We start from the raw sequence: 21,669 nt of genomic DNA on the forward strand, positions 1-21,669 counted from the left end.
TTGTTATGTGCTGACCAGGGAATAGCTGAGATTTTGGAGTCTCTGTAACCTGTCTTGTCTGATGCTTTAGCAAATGAGCTGGAATTCTGTGCTGCTGTGAAACTTGCAGCCTGCTGCCAGAACTGGGATTTACGAGTGCTGCAAAATCCACTGCTTACTTTCAGCTTCCGGAAAGACAGCTAAGACACATCTGCTAGAGGCATGTGTACGGTGTTAGAGGCAAGCACGTGTGCACGCTCTTAGAGGTGTGTGTGGGTGTGTGTGTGTGTGCGCGCAGTGTTAGAGGGATGCATGTGCATAGTGTTGGAGGCATGCGTGTGGGTAGTTTTCCAGTCTCTGTGGGTTTTCTAATCTATCCTAGGGTTGGATGCCTTCAGGTGGTTACCCAGATCCTTGGCACAGCAGGCTCAATACTACCAGACCTGGACCCAGGCTGCCCTTACAGAGTACTGTCATGGCCAGTTGCAATGCAGGAAAATGACCCAGCTGGCCGGAGGTCTGGACTGGCCTGGCTGGGGAGGATGCACCTCTCAGGTTTGAGGATTTGCCTCTGGCTGTAATTTTTGTGATGAGACAATAGGAGGCATGCGAGTCTGGGAGCAGAAGTAGATCAGAATGGCTTTGGGGAGGGACTGTGGAGCAGAAAACCTATTAGCAGTTGAAATACCGGCGATCTCACCGGTACATAGCAGGGGGCAGGCGATCTCACCGGTACATAGCAGGGGGCAGGCGTTTAATGCTTGAAATGAAGCATTTTTCTTCCTACCCCAGAAAACAGAATGAGAGACTTCAAATAACCAAAGTCTAAACGGAGGATGGGGCATGAATGAGCAGGGCTGAGGATGAAGTTCTGCAGATTTCGGGAAGCCCTGAGCTGCAGCTCTCTCTCTCCCCCCGTTAGACCCATGGAGAAGTTCTCAGACTCTGCTCAGCACTGGGTCCAGCCCTCCAGAAGGACGAGGAGATTTTAGAGAGAGCGCAGGGCAGCAGAAGTGATTTGAAGGGGCAGTCACCGTGAGGACAGCGATGTGAGCGTTCGGCACTGGGGATGGGACACGACACTACTGGCTTAATTTCCGGCAAAGGCGTGCCATGCTGAGTGACACCAGAGGGGTCCAATCTGGGTCCCTAAACGGTACCCAGCAGACCCCCAAAAAGAGTAGCGCGAATGCCCCGTTGCCCACTCCCAGGGAGACGCAGCGCCTTCCCAAGACTGTCTGGCTAATAATGGATTATGGGACTTTTCCTCCAGGAACTTTTTAGGTTCTTCATTGGGAAGATGTTTTGCACTGTGAGGGTGGACAGGAGGGGGAGGGGGAAATCTCAACATCGCTGGAAGGCTCCAGGATAGTATAACGCTCCTCCCTGGCCCTTTTGTCCTACCCCATGTCATCATGAGCCTGGCATCTGGTGCTGGCTCTTCTTGATGCCCTCCTGATCAGCTGCAGCTCAAAGCCCGGATCACAAGCTGCACCACGCCGACGCCCCCGACGATATCAAGATGGCGGAAGCAAAGCATGACATTGTCGTTCCTCCGGGCTTAGCTGACTGGGATGTTTGGTTTCAGCTGGACTCAAAATAATCCACCCCTTCCAGCTCCGGCAGGGCTGGGAGCAGTGGGAGGGCCCGGGGTGGCTTATTGGGAAGCTTGGTGATAAGACCTGGAAGGGGGGATCGGGTGCTGGGTTTCGGGCCTCCCAGTGGAGGGGGGTGGAGGCCAGGGCTGTCACAGATTTTGGGCCCGATATGGAGGGCAGTGGTAGGAGAGGGGTTGAAAGCTCAGGTGGAAGCCACGGGTGGGGAGGCCAGAGCTGGGCGGATTAGCCGGACTCTATGTGCCTGTGGTGCTCTTAGTAACCGCAGCTTTCCCGCTCTAATCCACTCGCCTGGCCTTTGCCCAGCTTTATGTGCACATCTGATAAATTCTTGTGCTTCCTTTGGAAAACTGCAGAGATGCAAGAAATGCTCTGCAAGGGGAGAAATAGTTTAAGGATTTTTTTTTTTAAACTCTTTAAAATATTTGTGGCTTTTGTTTGATGCTGTGGCCGCTGCCTGCAGAGTCAGGTTGCCCGGGAGTGCTGTGCGCTGGCTGCGCTGAATTCCTGCTTCTTGTGGGCGGGGGAGTGGGGGAAGGGGGGTGAGGGCCAGGCCTCAGCCGCCCTCCTGTGCTGCTGCTGAGAGACAGGGCAGGGAATTCGGACTCAGGGGGGTTAAGTCCTGACCCACAATGTAAGCATGACATTAATACCACCGTTCAGTTACAAGCACTGAAACCGTGTTCTGGAAGATCCGCCCCAGATGTGGCTGCACGTCTCGCTCTGAAGCTCAGCACGGGTCAGTGCCAGCAGCGCACAGAAAAGACAGGCTTGGTTGGTTGGTGCACGGTAAAGCAGCAGAACACAATTGCACAAGAGCATTCCCTGCTTTGAAGCTCCTCCCCTTGTGTACCCGGCCCAATGCTGCCGGATGTCAGGGAACACGCTCTCCTCTCCCCTTCTTAAAAGAATGACCCCAGCAGGACAAATGTGGGAAGGAATTCATGACCTCCTTACCCAAATCCACCCAAGAGAGGGACAGAGACACCGGGCCTACATCAGCCAAGAGTGCACCAGAGAAAGGCCCGCACAGCCCTGCGGGTCTCTCCAGCGATGGATAAACCCCAATGAAAGCTTACCTTCTGCAGATGCTGCTACGCACCCACTATCCGCCTCCCCTCCAAAACAAACAAACCAGACACGGTTTAATCCACAAACCCTAAATACAAGAGAACACTGGATTCAGCTCTCCAGAGAGGGACAGGCAGGCTGTCCCCTCCCCCACCAAACCGCAGGTGGCATCAGAAGGCCACCACTTTTGTATGAACCTTTTACCTGCTGACAGTATCAGAAGGCAGAACAAATCCCTAACATGTGCTCCCACATCTGTTCTGCTCCTTACAGGCTAGACTGGGGTCTGGGTGAGAAAGGAGCGTGTCAGATCCGCCGTCTGGAAGAAGCACACACTGGCCATGCTGCTTCCTAATTACATCGTGTTTAACCTTTTAGATCCTGCTCATTGAAGGAATTATTTCCTGATGCCCCTTTTTACATATGTTAGTCAACTAGATCCAAATATGGTATAAAAAAAATTTGCAAGTAATTAAAAGTATATGAAAAAATGTTCCACTTGTGGAACGTTGATACCTAAAAGGTTAAATGCCAATTCCTGGAACCAGAGGTAACTGACATCAGCACTGATGGGATGGGGCCTCGCTGCTTCTGCAGCCTTCACGGTCAGGAGAGAATGTGGGCTGCAGATCTTTGGAGAATCAGTTTAAATACATCACAGCCACACAGAACCATTTCCAGCCAAATGGAGGAACAAAAGACATTTGTGTATGTCAGGAACAGGTAGAGCCTGGAAATCAGCAGTGCATGCTTCCCTCACACACCCAAGTACAACACGGAGAGTGACAGTGCAAGCTCGCACTCTCTCTCTCACACACCCCCAAGTACAACACGGAGAGTGAAAGTGCAAGCTCGCACTCTCTCTCTCACACACCCCCAAGTACAACACGGAGAGTGAAAGTGCAAGCTCGCACTCTCTCTCTCACACACCCCCAAGTACAACACGGACAGTGACAGTGCAAGCTCGCACTCTCTCTCTCACACACCCCCAAGTACAACACGGACAGTGACAGTGCAAGCTCGCACTCTCTCTCTCACACACCCAACTACAACATGGACAGTGACAGTGCAAGCTCGCACTCTCTCTCTCACACACCCCCAAGTACAACATGGACAGTGACAGTGCAAGCTCGCACTCTCTCTCTCACACACCCCCAAGTACAACACGGACAGTGACAGTGCAAGCTCGCACTCTCTCTCTCACACACCCAACTACAACACGGACAGTGACAGTGCAAGCTCGCACTCTCTCACACCCACAAGTACAACATGGGCAGCAATAGTATAACCTTCTCTCAAACACACACATTTTGCCCCACCACAGGACAGGTACAGCACGGGCAGTGATGGTAGCTCAAGGGGACAGGCTCTGTGTCTCTTGCAGTGCACCTTCCCTACAGAAGGCAAGCTTCTACAGCACGAATCCTGAAGACAGACATGACCTGCGAGGAGGAGGAAGTCAAGATTTTAAAATCTCGCCAAACAGGCTTCTCGGAAAGGTCCCAATGAGAGCTGGTATTTAAAAGCATCTTTGGTCTGTGTACTGAAGCCATCCTACAGTCACATGACAGCATTAAATATGCAGCTCCAAGTATGTGTTGTCATAGTGGAGCCCAGCGATACTGTCAGTGGCATCAGAAATGCTGAGACAGCTCCCTTGTGAGCTCAGTTTCTCAGATCCTTAGGTCCAAGACCTTGGAAGCAGCTTCGATCAGATTCAGCAGCCCATCTGGTTATAACCCTGACACTGCCCGACATGGCTTCCAGACTGACTATAATGCCAGCAGCAGCTTCCCATGTGATTATAACACTGGCATCACTGGGGCATGGCTTTCAGACCGGTTCTAAACCTGGCATCACTGGGGCATGGATTTCAGACCAGGTCTAAGCCTGGCATCACTGGCAAATGGTTTTCAGACTATTTCTATGCCTGGCATCAAAGTGATGCCATTTCTATATCTTTCTACAAATTATTGATGAGAATATCCCTGGTGCAGGACTCTTGCAAGGGTTAAACATGTTGAAGGGCCATTAGAAAGAACTGAGAACAACTTTTTAAAATATCTTTCTCCACAAGGTACAAGACTGGAAGATGCCCCATGGTGTCATGAGAGACAACAAGCCGGTATCCTTCAATCAGTTCCTCCTGTGTCCATCTTCGCAGCACCTCCCACCATGGAGAAAACCCATCCGTGCATTCTTCCGTCCAGACTGAGCACTGCGCGTGCCTCTGCCCGGGAGCACTGCCCTGCAGAACATCACTGGCAACGCACCGGCTAGCTACAAGCAGAAGCAGACACGGAGCAACACACCCATTCACCTGCGGCACTCCCCCAGGTCAGAGCAGGTAGCGCAGGATGCCTGAAGACAAGGTCAGGCACAAAGTGAGGCCATCTGCTCCCTGCTCTTCTCTCTGACCTTTGCACGTCAAATACACCCAAAAGCAAAAGCAAGATAGCAGTCAGCAAGCAGCTATACTGCCAGCCTCCCCTGTGGGGCAAGGCAGGCACCAAACTTTCCTGCAACAAACTCTGACCACTTGTGTTTTGTTTTGCTTTTTTTAACTTCATTTGATCTAATACAAGCAGGAAAATGGATCCTGTGCATGAATGTGAGAGATGATTCATTACAAACATATCCCAGAGCTGCCCTAAGCGGTTTCTTTAATTGTCTGTTTTCCCTCTGTAGGTGCTCCTAGGCTGCTTACTGCCACTCATCTAGGGGCCTGGCCAATGTACCCTGCTTTTCTCCACTCCATAAATTTCTGCCAGGCCGATGGGCTACCTGGAGTCCTATCGACATCAAATACCAAAATGATGTGTCTTTATACACCGGGAAAAGGAGAGATCAAATTCAGTATTAAATAGGAGAGAAAAGCTGCTCTCAGTGAACTTCTACATGCAAAACAGCCCCCAGAGGGCTGAAAGCATTAAAGACACAGACTGAGAAAACACGACTGCAATAAATATAGGATTAGAGGAAGTATCGCACCCAGCTCTAGACGCTCCTAGAAAGCAGATTTGCACCTCCATTTTGGTTCTTTATCGCACCCAAAACTGTCCCTTAGGAATCGTAATGAAAGGTAAAGCTTGGCTTATACGCAATTCCCCTGGAGTGTTAACGTTACCAGGATTTCTTCACCCCAAATCTTTCACTATTTGCAGTAATTTGTGGTCCCGTCCCCTCCCCTCCTTGCCCGGGGGATCGAAGGGGCTGAAGGCCCTCAGTAGCCTCCGATATAGGTCCTTAACAAATCTGAGACTGCAGATTTGAATCCATTTTCCTGCCACCTCCAGGGTCCCCAGGGCGCACGGGACTTCTCCACTTGCTATTTTATTTATATCCATCATTTAGCAGACCTGCCATACTAAGTGAAGTACAATTTAATAAGAACATAAAACAATAGGGGCCTTGCTTCTCCTGTAAGCACTAACGCATGAACTAGTGGCCAATGCTTCCTGGAACAGCAGAGTCTTCAATTGTTCACAAAACAAGGAAATATCATCCTGGTCTCACCTAGAAAACACTTTCTGCTTGCACTGGTGGAGTCAGTAAGAATTTCTTGCCTTGAGAACGCAAAGCTCACTGAGGATTTTAAAAGAATAAGCACATTTGATAGACATCTGGAAGGCCTTAAAACTTCATGATAGAAAACTGGGAGCCAATAAAGATGTCGCAATTAGGAGGTGTAAAAAAATAGAACCCAAGAAGTGTAAGAATAATCCAAAAGATATCACTGTGTGATCTCACATCTAAAATGTACTTGAAAAATGCTCTTCTCAGTCGGGCCGATACAGTAAAAATCGCAGGAGAGCGGGTGAGCTCTCCTGTGCGCGCGATACAGTAAATTAATTTATTTAAATTAGGGTCCGCGGCAAAAAAAGAGGCGCCAGGGACACTGCCGCTTCCCTAGCGGCTCTTTTTGGACAGGAGCGGCGGCTGTCAACGGGCTTGACAGCCGATGCTCAATTTTGCCGGCGTCAGTTCTCGAGCCGCTGACAGCCACGGGTTCGGAAACCGGACGCCGGCAAAATTGAGCGTCTGGTTTTCAACCCGCGAGCCATTTTACTTTTTTTTTTTTTTTTTTACTTTTTTTGACTTTTGGGGCCTCAAACTTAATAATCGCCATGATATGAAGTTGGAGGGTGCACAGAAAAGCAGTTTTTACTGCTTTTCTGTGCACTTCCCTGGCACCGGCAGAAATTAACACCTATCTTTGGGTAGGCGCTAATTTTTTAAAAGTAAAATGTGCGGCTTGGCTGCACATTTTACTTTCTGTATCGCGCAGGAATAACTAATAGGGCCATCAACATGCATCTGCATGTTGCAGGCGCTATTAGGCTCGGGGTGGGGGGTTGGATGTGCGTTAACAGTGCGCGCCGTCGGAGCGCACTGTACTGTATCAGCCTGAGTGTTTGAAAGAAAGCTTTTTGCAAAAAGAAGCATTTCTTTATTACAGGACCAAGGATTACATCTTCAACCACAAAAACAGGACTACAGAACATGGAGTCAATATGTTAGTCCTGTGCTAAATATGATGGTCATTTTCATGCGATAAATGTTACTCATCATTTAGAAGTGAGACCACATAGCAATCAGGAGTTGCACATTTCCTCCTGGTCCCTCTCTGGCACACATCTGGGCACTGCAGCTGGAACAGGCAGGACTCCTCAGACATGACTCCGGCAATGCTCTGCGATTCTGTATTTAATGTTCCTGTAGTCAGGGCTAAAAAGTGAAAGGAGTCCTCTCGTGCAGGCCCTGTTACCTGCTGCATTTTGCGCTCTATCTGGATCAGACGAGATCAGCCCTGGACGCTCTCCGTCCCTCCGGAAAGACCAGCTGAATTGAAAAGGCCCGGCCACGCTGCCTGTAGCCCACCTTGCTCTCTGCAGAACATTAAACACCAGCCTGCATCATCTGGGGGTTTGACAGCAGCCAGCTTTAAGAGGCTCGTGCAGACACAGTCCCGTGACAAAACCAGCAGGCTACTCAGGACTACAGAGCCTGGGATTCAGAACCTTCTCCAGAGAATAAACCCATCCCCTTCTGCATGAAAAACGGATGGAGGAGCCAGGAGGACCCAGCGACCCAAGGGACCAGTCCTCAGGCAGTCAGAGAAGAGCCTCCAGTGAGCGGCCGGCAAACATTCCTGGTGGGATGCCATGCAGAACATTGCCCTTTACAATCCCACACCGCCTTATCAGCTGCAAGGCTCAGAGACTTGGAAAAGGCTCCTCCACATGACCCCACCAAGCAGAGGGCAGTTGCTGGTCCCAGTTAGCTCAGAAGAATGTAAAGTATGTTAGTCAGAAACCTCATAGAGGGAGGTCTCAGAAAAAAAAAAAATCATCTGGCTGTCCCAAAATCCCAGTAACCACAGCAGCCCGATTATTTATTTACAGAGCACAGATATCCATGGTTCGAGGCAGGGTACAGATTAAAATATATAGAAAATAAAACATATATGTTATTGGAAGAATCCAAAGACCTGTGAGAACTGAATTGAATTGAAGTATCAATTCTTCAAAGCTCCACCCTCTATAAAAGTCCTGTATTGCTCTGTGTCTTGCAAGGGTGGGATTGGAACTCAAGTCTTCAGGGCACTAATGCTGCCATTGGTGCCCTAGGATTGCAGGAGAGGTCTCCTGCCCCCCCACAAGTGGAGTGAGAGGCACAAGGCTGCCCCAGCTCCAGACAAAGCGTGAAAGCAATTAGATGGAAGCACAGAGATAGTTATCAACTTAAAAGTCATGTACAGACAAGCAGCTGGCTCAGTTCCAATGAACCAATGCGGGTCATGATAGGACTACAGTGGCGTATCTAGGCCCTGGAGGAAGCAGATGTAGAAATGCCACAATCTGATCAGAGGAGTCAGAAGAATTATCCTGTTAGAACAGGGATTTTCCATGGCTCATGCTTAGAAAGCTTGCTTAAATGCATCTCTGGGGTATTGAGATTGAACCATTAAACACATGCCCTGTCTCCACCAATAAAAGGACATCAGAAGTGCCCGGCAACTCCTAAAGAGGAGATCCCTTCCCTGCTGCTCACACCCAGCGTAAGAGGGCTGATCCCCATGCTTGCCTGGCTAGTAATTATTCATGGATCTTGTCCAAACCATTTTTTAAACCCAGCTTTCACCACATCCTCTGGCATCGAATTGCAGTTTCATCATGCATTGACAGAAAAACTACTTTCTTAAAATGTCTTCTAGATCTGTTGTCAGTTAGTGCTAGGGCTAGAGGACACTCCTTTACCAGCTCCACCCCACTCCTGATTTTATAAACTTCTCTCATATCCCCTCTCAGCATCTCTTTTCCAAGCTGAAGAGCCCCAGCTTGCTCATCCCCTTTATCATGTTTGTTGCCATCCTCTGCACCTTTCATAGTTCCACTGGCTTTCCTGAGATGGGGCGAGCAGAACTGCACACACTACTCAAGGTGCAATGAAAGCTTGATGATATTCTCACTTTTATTTTCAGTTCCTTTCTGAATCAATCCCAACCTTCTAACCACTGTTCAAATTGGACCCTGCAGACCTGTTAATATTTGTTGCATTCCCACCAGTGCCCCCAGAGGGGTCTGCACTGCACTGTTACAGCATTACAAGGGATGCAGACAATCATCTCTTACCTAAAATTGATTTCTCTTCTGCCTTTCAGCACTTCACCCCATCCAGCATCTCCTGCTAAGGTATCAAAGGCTTTCTGCCAACTTCATCCACTTGGATACATAAAACTGGTGGGTTTGACTCTTTTTCTGCACTAACTGTTAAGGCATTTGCAACTAGCTATGGAGTCTCTGCTCCTGAATCTGATGACATGAACATAGCCCTCCAAAACTAATCACAATAGGTATTAAAAGTTAGTACAAAAAGAAAAAAAAAGCATTGATTTCTGGCACCCTTGGGAGATCTACAGTCCCCTGCACCTCTGACCGAGACTCTTCCATAGGAGACAGAATCCGTGCCATTCCCGTGGTGTTTGCCCCAGCAGTGAGCAGAAGAGTGCCACGTGCAAACCACCCAGCCAGATCTTCCATCTCCCTAAGCTTCTCTCTTGACACCACCCATAGGAGATGTCTTGATAAGGTCCTCTTGGTGCACTCAGTCTGCCCTGAGGCTTTACACACTCACTGCCCCTATAAGCAGACATGCACAGAGCTGGACTGAAAAGCACACAGATCCTTCAACAATAATCAGAAAACTGTAACAGGATACCGCTTTAATAAGACAAGTAAAGAGCAGAAAGCCCTCGTGTACCTAACCCTAAAGCTTGGTGCCCTCTTCCCACCAGACAGGCTACATCTACAAAGAAGCGGTGGCACATCCACATTTAGCACCATCCGCTTCCCAACTCCTGGCCCCTGTGCACAGCCCACTGCTCACCTCATAAGCCTCCTTGCGAAGCCCTCGGCAATTCCTCAACCAGCAGCGGCTCAGCTCGCTCAGCTCCAGGATAGGCTGCACCTTCAGCTTCACCGTGTCCCCCGACTGCCGGATCATCTCTACAATCTCGTCCCGGGACTTACTCTCAACGTTTCGCCCATTGATCTCAACCAAGCGGTCACCTGGCACCAGCCCCAGTGCCAAGTCTTTCGTTCCGGCTCCAGGCTCGGCAAAGTGCACCACCTTCCGGTACACGTGGCCATCGGGGGCCCGGTCCAACATGGTGGTCCTTCGCAAGGAGAAGCCAAAGTCGCCCGTGTTGCGGCGCTGGAGCTCCAGCTGCCGGGGCTCTGGGGGCTGTGGTGGCAGCAGGGCGGGCAGCCTCAGGTCAGCTAGGAAGGTCTTGCCCACTGGCCCAGGGAGACTCTGAATCAGCAGCTGGTTCTCCAGTTGTGGCGACGGGGTGGTTGGCTCAGAGTGGCTCTCATCTCTGCTTTTCTGGGAAAAAGAAAACCTCTTGACAATCTGGGCCATCTGCGCATTCTGCTTGGCCAGCGAGCCAAACTTGGCTGCCCGCTGCAGGACGGAGCCCTTGAAGCTGTTCTCGTCCCCCTTCAGGTCATCGCTGGAGCTGGCTGTGCTCAGGTGACCACTGCCCCTGTTGCTCGCTGTGTCCGACTCGATGTCAGTGAGGTTCAGGTCCGAGCTGCTAGCCACTTTGATGGGAATGGGGTTGGAGATTTCCAGTTTGGTCTTGGATTCCCTCTTGGAGGACCGGTTCAGCTGGAAGAACCCTCTGCGCAGGCTCATCTCCTCCAGGCTCCGCAGCTCGGCTGCAGACATCCTCTCCTTCCTCTCTTTCTCCTTCCTCTCCTTCCGAGACCCGGCTTTGTCTCGATCTTTCTTGATCAAGTTGAACATCTTGGAATCTTTTGAATACTTAAGGTCTTTATTTGGGAAGAAAAGAGGAAGCTAAAGGTTCCGAATCGTCCTTTGGTCCTTAAGGTTCACTTCTGTGGCTACAGACACAAACAGAAGAGGAAAAGGATGGGTTAGGAGACAAAGTCAAGGAGCTTCTGAAACCTCAGAAACAGAAGATGTCTAGTAAAACTGTCCCCAGGCTTCCCGGCACTTAGCAGACTGATTCCTCTGTTGCTTTAAGATTAATGGTCCATAGAGCCCAGCATCCTGTCTCCTACACTGGCCAATCATTTCAATAGTAGTAGAGTAAATTATTTTTTAATTAGTCAGTTTCCCATGCTTCTTTTACCCTCCTGTCCAAGTCACCCAGAACCTCCCTAAACCCATTATATTTCCCAGTTATGCCCCCCCTCCCTAAACCCATTAATTTCCCAGTTATGCCCCCCTTCACTACTATCATGCTAAACCACAGGATACCAACACTCAAATACTACAATCACAAACCCCTCCCTCCTCATCCCCACAGACACAGATCATACCTTAAAAAACACTCCTCCCCTCTATGATCACCCCTCCCATGTCCCAAATCATAGGATTGACCGCCCTTTCCCTCATCCTACTCAATGCGCAATCTATAGGCAAAAAAAAATACCTATCCTCAATGACACTCTCTTAGACATCAACCCAGACATTTGTGCTATCACAGAGACATGGATAAGAGAAACCAACATTGTCCTACTAAATCAATTACCCACATACACACACTATATCATATCCATAACCAGACCTAAAAGAAAAGGTGGAGGAATCCTCTTAGCAATCAAAAAGAATCTCAAACTAGTACATCATCCTATTGTCCCCCCACCTAAGCTGGAGATAGGTCTTTTCAAATCCCCATTTCTTCAAATCTGCCTTATATACTCCCCCCCAGGTACTCTCGACTCAAACCCTTCTCCGCTCATTGAATATATCACCAAGAATATTAACATAGACTCTCCCACTATCATCCTTGGAGATTTTAATCTTCATATTGACTCAACCCCTCGCACAACTTCCTGTGACATCATTCTAGAATCATTAAAGGTGATAGGTTTTAGGCAGATTATTAACAACCCCACCCATCGAGGTGGACACACCCTAGACCTGATCTTCATAAACAGACCCCCCCCCCCCCCCCCCGCCATACACACACACACACATTTTCTCCCATCCCCTGGTCCAACAACTTTCTTATTAAAACCACCTGCTCCATCAGCACCCCCCCCCCCCCCCCCCCCCCCCCAAACCAAAAACCATCAGAAAAGCATGCAATAGAGATGACCTCATCTCATCTCTATCAGGCACCTTAGACAACTTAGACCTCTCTAACGCTGATTCGGCTCTAGCATCTTGGCACAACCTCACCAACACTGTGGCAGAAAAAATTTGCCCACTGCAATTGAAAATTGCAGTGGACAATTGAAAAATTTGCCCACTGCACTGAAAAAAGTTGGCGCAAAGACCCAAAACCCACACTCCTTGCTAATTATAAAACTTCTCTCCATAACTACTGTGAAATGCTAAATAAAACTAAGAGAGATTTCCCTGCCCACAAGATTCACCAACTTCAGTACAATGCCCCTGCCCTCTTTGAATTTGTGGACTCTCTTACTAAACCTCCTCATGCCACTTCTCAGATGTGGAAGCCAGTATTAAATGCAAGGACCTCGCACTCTATTTCCAGGATAAAATTGACACACTGCTATTACGTTTCCCCCCTACCACCCCACCTAGCAAGACTCCCCTTAATAACCTCACCACGACACTTAATTCATTTGAAACTATAGCCACAACAGATGTTGAAGCCATCCTCAAGATATTAAGACCATCATCTCATCCCACGGACACTATCCCCACTAAATATCTCCTCTCCATTCCTACAATAATTGCCCAACCTCTAGCCAACATCATAAACACCTCCATCACTTCTGGCTCAGTACCTAACCCTCTTAAGCAAGCGATTGTCAAGCCTATATTAAAAAAACCTAAACTCAACCCTTCAGATCCATCTAACTATCGTCCGATCTCTAATTTACCCCTCATATCTAAAATCCTTGAAAAAAAGCAATTAACCGCCAACTCACAGATTACCTCGACAACCAGCTGCTTTTATCCTCTTCACAATTTGGTTTCCAAAAGTACCACAGTACTGAAACCCTATTACTTTCTATGGCAGATCACCTCATTAGAGGCCTTGACAAAGGTAAATCATACATCTTGGCCCTCCTAGACATTTCTTCGGCCTTCGACACTATTAACCACAATATCCTCATACAGAGACTCAGTGAAATTGGAATAACTGGAGCTGCCCTCAGCTGGATTACTTCATATCTCAGCAACAGGCAATACAAAATCAAAATTGGAAACCATGAATCCAAACCATCCCCCTTAATCAGGGTGTCCCGCAAGGCTCCTCCTTATCTTCTACCCTATTCAATATTTATCTATTGCCCATCTGCCACCTACTGTCTGAACTTAGTCTCCCACACTTCATATACGCAGATGATGTGCAGATTCTTATTCCAGTTAACAACTCCCTACCCAATGCCATCAACACTTGGGAATCCACCTTATCTGCAATTAATAATCTCCTATCCCGTATACATCTTGCCCTTAACACTGCCAAAACAGAACTTATGCTCATCACACTGCAACATAGCATTGACTTCCCCCTCCACAGCAATCGCATTCACACAGCATGTTAGAGACCTTGGTGTCACCCTAGACAACCATATGAACTTCAAAAAATGCATCAATTCCACACTCAAAAGAGTGCTTCTTCAAACTACATACCCTGAAAAAACTAAAACCCCTCCTCCATCTTTCCGATTTTCATACAGTACTACAGGCAACCATCTTCTCGAAAATTGACTACTGCAACTCCCTCCTACTAGGTCTCCCCAAGAACACCATCCACCCACTCCAAATCCTTCAAAATGCTACCGCTCGCATCCTCACCAACACCCGTAGAAACGAACACATATCGCCCGTCCTGAAGAACTTACACTGGCTCCCCATTGAACACCGTATCCAATACAAAACTCTCTCCATCATCCACAAAGCCCTCCAAAACCCCAACATGAATTGGTTCAAAGATTCATTAACATTCCACACCTCCGCAAGACCGACCTGAAATCAATACCAGGCAACCCTACGCACACCCTCGCCCAAACTCTACAACCTTGCATCAACAAAAGCTCAATCGCTGTCCATAGCCGGTCCTGCACTATGGAACTCTATGCCAGTTAATCTACGCCAGGAATTCTGCCCAAAGAAATTCAAGCAGAAACTAAAGACCTGGCTGTTTAAACAGGCATACACCGACACTGGCTAAACGCCTCTCAAAATCCCCCTCAGGCGCTCTCCTCCCGCACTCCCACCATACTCTTTCCCTCCCAGGCCTCCTCCCTCCTGCCTCCCACTCTTGCAATTTCCTCTCCCCCTTCGTCCCCCCTTCCCAGGCCTCCCCCGCTTTCTCCCTTTCTTTAATCTTTTTCACATTTTCCTCCAGCCGCCTTCCCCTCCTTCCTAACCTCTAATAAGTCGCTCCTTTAAAGAATCTTCTGTCAAATACTGTAAACCAAGTTCACATTATTCGTTCTAAGCTAAGTTCCTGTATCCACATTTATAATTTTAATATATAATTTTTCAAGTTACTCTTATATACGAATAGTTCCCTATAAAGCGTTATTAAGCCAAGTTCATGTTTTATGTAAACCGATGTGATACTCAAAAGTGTATGTCGGTATATAAAAATCTTTAAATAAATAAATATTTACTGTATATCAACACATAGGCATCCTTGACCCTTCCACTTACCCCCGTCTACTCTGACTCTTGTTACTATCACTTCGGAGCTCCGCTAAGAAGATATCTCAGCCATCAGCTGTGCAACCTGGTCAATAGCTGGGGCGTATCACCAAGTCTCCCTGCTGCCTGTGCCAAGTGACCTGCCACCTCCCTCAATTATATCTGAGAAGGTATCAAAGCAAGGAGGGGTCATTTCACTCAATACCTCAATACCAAGTTCTGTAATGCACACTCCCCTGAAGCTCTTATTACATTTTTCCATTAAAATAAAAGTTCTTTAACCATCCCTGGTGAAATCTTGAGCCCAGGACTCACCACCACCATCTAGCGAAGGATTCTCAGAGAGGTGCCAATATGTGCTAGATAACAGATTAAAGATGGCATTATGTAGGGAAAAAAAACCTCTTCAGGCCATGAATGCCCCACCCTGCTCTGAATCACCACATCCTCTCCCTCCCTGGAACACATCTAACTAAAGAACCAAAAGCTGCCAGATTTCTAGGAATAGCGGCTCCTTTACCGCATTCAACTTCCGGAATGCAACTGTGGATATTTTCCAACCTGCGAAAGGGACATGAAAGACGCCCAAGGCAAAAAAAAAATAAAAAACCCACAACAGAATGCTGACACATCAAACACTTGCAAACGTTTAACCCTTTGGTGGAGGTCTGCCCTATGCTCCTGGGACTGACCTAACCTCTCCTGCTGGGATTCCCAGACTGCAGACGGACCCCGCCCCTACACCATCAAGTACTGTTAGAAGTTCGCTGCTGGGTTTTATTCTCACACAAGAGCTGCAGCCAAGGAGCACAGACGTGTGCTAGGCCAGAACAGCAGGTCTGCACCAGGAGTACAAATCACTTCTACCTCCCCAATTTGGCATCAATAGAACGCACATGTGCAGGACTGTGGGAGACGAATCTGAACTCTCTCATTCACCTAAGAACCTGTCTCTTCTCCCAAGCTTTCCCAGCTCAGCGAAGACTAGAAACTGGCATGGTCTGGGCACTCGGTGCTGTGCCTTCCTTTTGATAGATTCTTTGCAGATTCATTGTGGGTTTCTAGGCTGCTTTCCCTATTGTTCAGAATCTAGTTTGTTATTCTTTGGTAATGTTTAATTTGCTTGTGTTCTGTATTTATTAGATATTTTGTTGTTTGCATTTTGCTGACTTTACTGTGTGTGTTTGTTATCCGCTAAGCTTTTCGGATTAGCGGACTATAAATTTCTTAAATGAATACAATTCTGAAACAGAAGCACTGGTGTCACGGTAAAAATGCAACAACAGGCCCAGCTTCCAGGTCAGGGGGCATCAGCTGCAAGTAGACTGTGCAGGTCCTCTGTAACAACATAGCAGGTGATGGCAGAGAAAGAGCACCCAACCCCATCCAGTCTGCCCAGTACATCCTGTCCAGAGGAGGAGCAGTGGGCTACAAACTAGGGAAGCCAAAGTTCAAATCCCACTGCTGCTTCTTGGGACCTTCAGCAAGTTACTCCCCCCCCCCCCCCCCCCCCCTCTATTGCTTCAGGTACAAACTTGGATTGTGAGCACTCTGGGGACAGGGAAATACCTGCACTACCTGATTGCAATCCGCTTTGAAGTGTCTGAAAGCTCAGAATATAAATCAAGAGTCAAAAATGATAAATTAATGCCCACACCCCTGCTGCAAGCAGCGCGATTATTTGGATAGTCCTGTTCCTTATGCAGCACAGTTTCTCCTCCTCCTCTGTACTCAATCACACCAGGTGCCCTGGCAGCCCTCCCTTCCTACATCTCGCCAATAAATCACGTCTGCATGGTCTTCATGCACATCCAGCCAATTGCACATTAAAGTGCTACCACCACCAAGCTTCTGTCACACCTGCCCAAATCCATCCTACTGCAGCACCCCCTACCCCCAGCAGGCTGGGTATGCAGGATGTACGCACAGGGGGGGTGGTACATGCAAATTCATGGCAGATATCTTGCACCTGACTGGCTGTGGCTACCAGAACAGGTTTGCGAAGCCCTGGCAGGCTTACAATGTGGCCAGAAGAGAGGTCACCTTTCTGGCAGCAGGATCGCTGAAAGAGCGGTGACAGGTGTCTGATCATTCAGAAGGGACAAGTCACAGTGGGTCAAGTAGGGACGTGCATTTGTTTAAAACGAAACTGCAAAATGCCATGAATAAGTCTTATTTGTTCTTTTCGTTCTAAACTAATGATTCGGGCCTAGGTCTAGGCCCAAAGCCAGGGCCTCGCCTAGGTCATAGGCTGAGGCCCAAAGCAGGGACCGAGGCCTATGCCCGAGCGTGACATTGGCACCTTGGCCTAGGCCCCAAAGCAAAGGCCGCAGTCTATGGCCGAGCACGATACCGGGGTCTCAGCGGAGGCTCGGGCTGACACCAGGGCCTCGGCCAGGACCCCCAAAACGTAAACAACAACAACAACAACAAAAAAAAGTATCTTATTTGTTGGATATCTGACAAAGGCCAGGTCCTGACACAGAGGCCTAGGCCTGGACCCAGGCCTGTTGCAAAGACCCAACCCAAAGGCCGAGTCTCGATGCCGGAGCCTAGGCCTGGGCATTGCCATACATCAAAATGGCATCATCCGCTGGGGTGAATGCACTGGAGTTCATTAACTCTTGGGCAAGTGCCAAAGAAAGAGGCTCCGAGGCCTTGGCGTCGAACCTGGGGCCAGAACCCAGCCACCGGGTAAGGCCAAGGGCCCAGTTGGTCGCTACAACCTCAGCCAAAGCAGGCGGATCCCCACCAGACTGGGCAGGCAGGAGGCCCTCAGAGGCCTCGTTTCATTTTTTGGTGGGGTTTTTTTGGGTTTCTTTTTAATTGTTTGATTTGTTTTTTCCTCACGAATGAAAACAAATCAAACAATTCATGAACCGAAATCTGTGGAAAAAAAAAACCCCCTCCCAAAAATGAACTGAAAACAAATTTTGTTCTCCTGCACATCCCTACCAGTTAGTGGCTGTGTGGGAATGGGTCAGACCCAGACAAAGAGGGAAAGCGCCTTCCAGAATACAAAATCAAAAAAGGAATATTCTAATTGTGCTAACAGTGAATACAACTCTGAGCAACCATCACAGAAAACCCAATTCTATTGCTAGATCCACAACTTGACTTGACCTTCAGCAAAGTCACTTAACCTTCTTGGGCACAAACAGACTGTAGTCTCATTGGGCCATGAGAACTTGTCGATGGTGCTCTATAAATATTTATTGTGTTTGTAACTCAATTTATGGCAGCACTCAAACTTCACTTGGGGCCTGCTCACTGGTGGCCACAGATTGTTGTGAAAACAGCAGCCTGTTAAACCAAACTGGTTTTACTGTGCTCTGTCCTTTCAGTCACTGCTTCCTAATTAGCGGAAGGGTCATGTTTATAAAGTGGGGGTGAAGAGAGGAAGAAATCGAGACTGTTCACCAGCATTCATAAATGATACCCAACATGCACTGCATTAAACCTTGAACAGAGAGAGTAACATAGCAGACAGAGGCTGAAAAAGACCCATTGCCCATCTAATCTGCCAGATGTACGACACTGCTTGTAGGATATCACTCCCTATCCTGCTTGCCCAGTTATTCCCATCCACACTGCTAAGGATACATCCCGGCTGCCAGCCATAGAAACCTGAGCGCCTGTAGGATATCACTCCCTATCCTGCTTGCCCAGTTATTCCCATCCACACTGCTAAGGATACATCCCAGCTGCCAGCCATAGAAACCTGAGTGCTTGTAGGATATCTTTCCTTATTCAAGTCAGACTTTGTTATTCTTCATCGGTTCTTTACCTCTTGAGTGGATAAGCATGTAGATTCCCATCTTTAATCCAGACTCCCAGCTCCCCATCGTCACCCCCATTTCCCAGCTAAAACAACAACTAGTGAGGTTATTGCTTGAACATCTGGCTGATTCTGTCCCTGTGGCATTGCTGGCCAGTGCCCAACCACCACCAAACTGGCTAGTTTCTGAGATGCAGTTGCCTGCTGGCTGCCCCATGGCTTGCTGTGGCACTGGCTTGCATATTCTTCATCTGCCCCTTTTCTCCCGATCCCCTCTTCCCTTGCCTCTGCTCTTGAGGGAGTGCAGGGTGAGTTGTTGCAATGCTGCAGTCTCCATCCCTGTTCCTACCACTCTCCTCTTCATCTCTCCCACACGCGATAGTACCGGGTTCTCCTCTCTGCCTCTGGGTTATTGCAGGCTCCTACCACCCTCTCAGGAAAGCATTTTCTCAGGTTTCCACCCTCCCACTTCATATCCCGACTTCTTCTCCTTGATCTTCCTTTTCTATGGAAATCGTCACATCCCCTACTTTATGGAGGTCCTGTCAGATAGGTGAATCTTCCTCTCACCCCCCCTCTTTCTTCCGGCGAGTGCATCTTGTGTGTCTTGAGCCTCTCCTCACAGACCTTGTATCTTATTAGCGGCCTCTCTCCGCACCGGCTCCTCACTCTCCAGGGCCTTGTGAAGGTGCAGGCCCCTGACCTGAACTCAGCACTCGCGGTGGGGGGGGGGGGGGGTCGCACTGGTGGCCTATGCAAGGGGTAATTCTGCCTCCTTTTTCCTGCTGCTGCTACCTCTCTTATACAGCCGAGCATCCCCTCCTTAGCCCTCCCAAGCAGCTCCTTTCAGATCATCTGAGATGATACTGTCAGCCACTGGAACAATCACAGCTGCACTGGCGCAGTAACATTGCTCTTCTGTTTGACAGCTGCTAGGCATTGGGCATATCCCTGACCACAAAGCATGCCGGGATCTTCTCTGGAAGAAAGGCCTTGTTTAAATGCTAATTTTTGGCATTAAGGAGAATCCCAGCTGCCTGCTCTTTGTTATGCAAGGCCCCACACCCTGCCCGTGTCCTCTCTTTTGTCAGCACAAGCTGTTCCTGCATCTACTGCCACAGGCCACCTGTCCTACCCTGGCCCAGCTCATCTCCATGCATTGCTGATGCCTTACGCCAGGCCAGCTCTGCCTGAGCTTCATGAAATAACGTTTGGCTGGAGCCCTCTCAGCACAGCAGAAATCCCGCAATGGAGATTATGAAGGTTCCCAGAGTTCTTCGAGCCAAGAAAGGCACAGCCACACACTCACCACAGTGAGCCCATTCTTAGGAAACGGCCGAGGCACGTGACCATTGTGACAAATTACTTAAGAGGAAAAATAAGTGGGGGTCTTTTCATTTCCTTAAGTCACTAGAGATTTACTTTCCTGGTGATACTCATCCAATGAGCTAATGTTACAATCTGAATCGAGGCAGTGCTACCACTGGAGATGTGCAGCACATCTCCAGGCCTGCGGCAAGCGCACACCATGTCCAAGGACAGGCAATGGTCTGCCAGCTCTAGAAAACAAAAAAAGTTTCTTGCCCAGTGCCCCTGGAGAGGAACTGGTACTGTCCCCATCATTTCTAGAAAGCCAGGCTGACAGATAAATTATTATTGGAGAATCCCGCAGAAAGCTAGGAGGAGGAAACTGAAACCAGATGTGCTCTGAACACTATTGCAAGATGGGCAGAAGGGCCACGCCTCCATCGTCGGCACCCGCCCTGCGGATGAGAGGACTCCTGCTCCAGAATCCCTCCTCTTCCACCAGATGAACTTCCCCATCCCCCCACAACATACGATGAGGATGTTCAAACCAAACTCCATCATCCAAAGGAGCTCCTCAACCTTTCCTCCTTCCACACAAGACTGGGGGGGAGGGGAGCTATAGTGACACAAGCCTGACCAACCACCAGCCCACTACATCATTCAGGCTCCAATGTATGTTACATCACAAAATAGCCATTGTTGGTATCAGCCAATCACAAGATAGCTAGACAATGCCCAATGAGATCACAAAGCTGCCGAGTTTCACTCAGACACATTCACAGAAGCAGAACATGTGGCTGTTTTTGAAATGCAAACCGTGCAGAAGTTATTTGTCTTTTCTTCTGGTTTACCCATCACAGCCTCAGCTGTAGAACACCTCAGTACTTTCAGCTATGCAGGGCAAATCCAAATGTTTGTGACAGCAGTGCTCATAAATAGACCGAAACATGCGACAAACATACACTTCAGCGCTAATGCTGTCCTTCTGATCTGAAAGACATGAACCAGTTTATACCCTCCCTGCTAGAAATATCAGCTCCATGTTCCAGTTGGAAATGTGAAGTATCTCAGCAAGGAACGGTTTCAAATAATCCCCAAATAATCTTATTAGTGACAGACAAGCAGTTCTGAGCAGGGCTGGGTGGCCCAAGGGGAATGGCAGTGAATAAAGCCTTTATCATATTGGTAGCCTAGCCGAAATGAATTCTTAGGGAGTAAGAACAGCAGAAGATGATAGGTAAGCAGGACTTGTGAATATGTTTGTTAGGGAAAGTCTGTTTTTAAAGCTTGCAAAAAGTAACAATTACAGGGTTGAGCTTATTCTGCATGTCAAGAGAAACAGTTACAGTGAATGTTAAGAGCTTACAAAACAATTTTTTAGCTGTGGGAAGGTGTGATAGCTGTTTCCTGGAGAAGTAAACACAGATGATTGATTTTCCCACCCACCCCAGTCACACAGGCTCTTATATAGACTATAATCCAAATAAGAAGGTTAGAAGGGACATTTTTTTTTTTTTTTTACAATAAGAGTCAATTAGGAATTTATATCAACAAGACAGTTATTAACCTTGACCTCAACAATTGATTAATTGTAGTCCTAAAGCAGGTCATTGACAAACATAAAAATAATGTCCCTTAAATGTATTAGGGTATTTTAAATTGGATTAAGCATTCTCATTCTCTGTACAACTTGAAATAACTTTAAGACACAGAGTGCTGAATTGGAGGAGCAAGTATTTCCCTAACCAGTCAGATTTT

At 48.2% G+C, this 21,669-nt stretch overlaps 1 protein-coding gene across 14 annotated transcripts in view; it reads right to left on the bottom strand.

The window, feature by feature from the left end:
- Nucleotides 1-21,669, bottom strand: part of MYO18A (myosin XVIIIA) — a 224,063-nt gene that overhangs the window by 192,335 nt on the left and 10,059 nt on the right. For 12 of the 14 annotated variants that reach the window (XM_029611140.1, XM_029611139.1, XM_029611136.1 and 9 more), the window contains exon 2: nucleotides 10,056-11,074. In XM_029611140.1, coding sequence (XP_029467000.1) covers nucleotides 10,056-10,976 — 921 coding nt within the window. In that variant the 5' untranslated portion in view covers nucleotides 10,977-11,074. Of the gene's footprint in view, nucleotides 1-10,055; nucleotides 11,075-21,669 lie in introns of those variants that run through there. The other 2 variants (XM_029611142.1, XM_029611141.1) reach the window with 1 other exon arrangement.

The sequence above is a fragment of the Rhinatrema bivittatum genome, chromosome 8 (assembly GCF_901001135.1).
Source record: "Rhinatrema bivittatum chromosome 8, aRhiBiv1.1, whole genome shotgun sequence".
NCBI lineage: Eukaryota > Metazoa > Chordata > Amphibia > Gymnophiona > Rhinatrematidae > Rhinatrema > Rhinatrema bivittatum.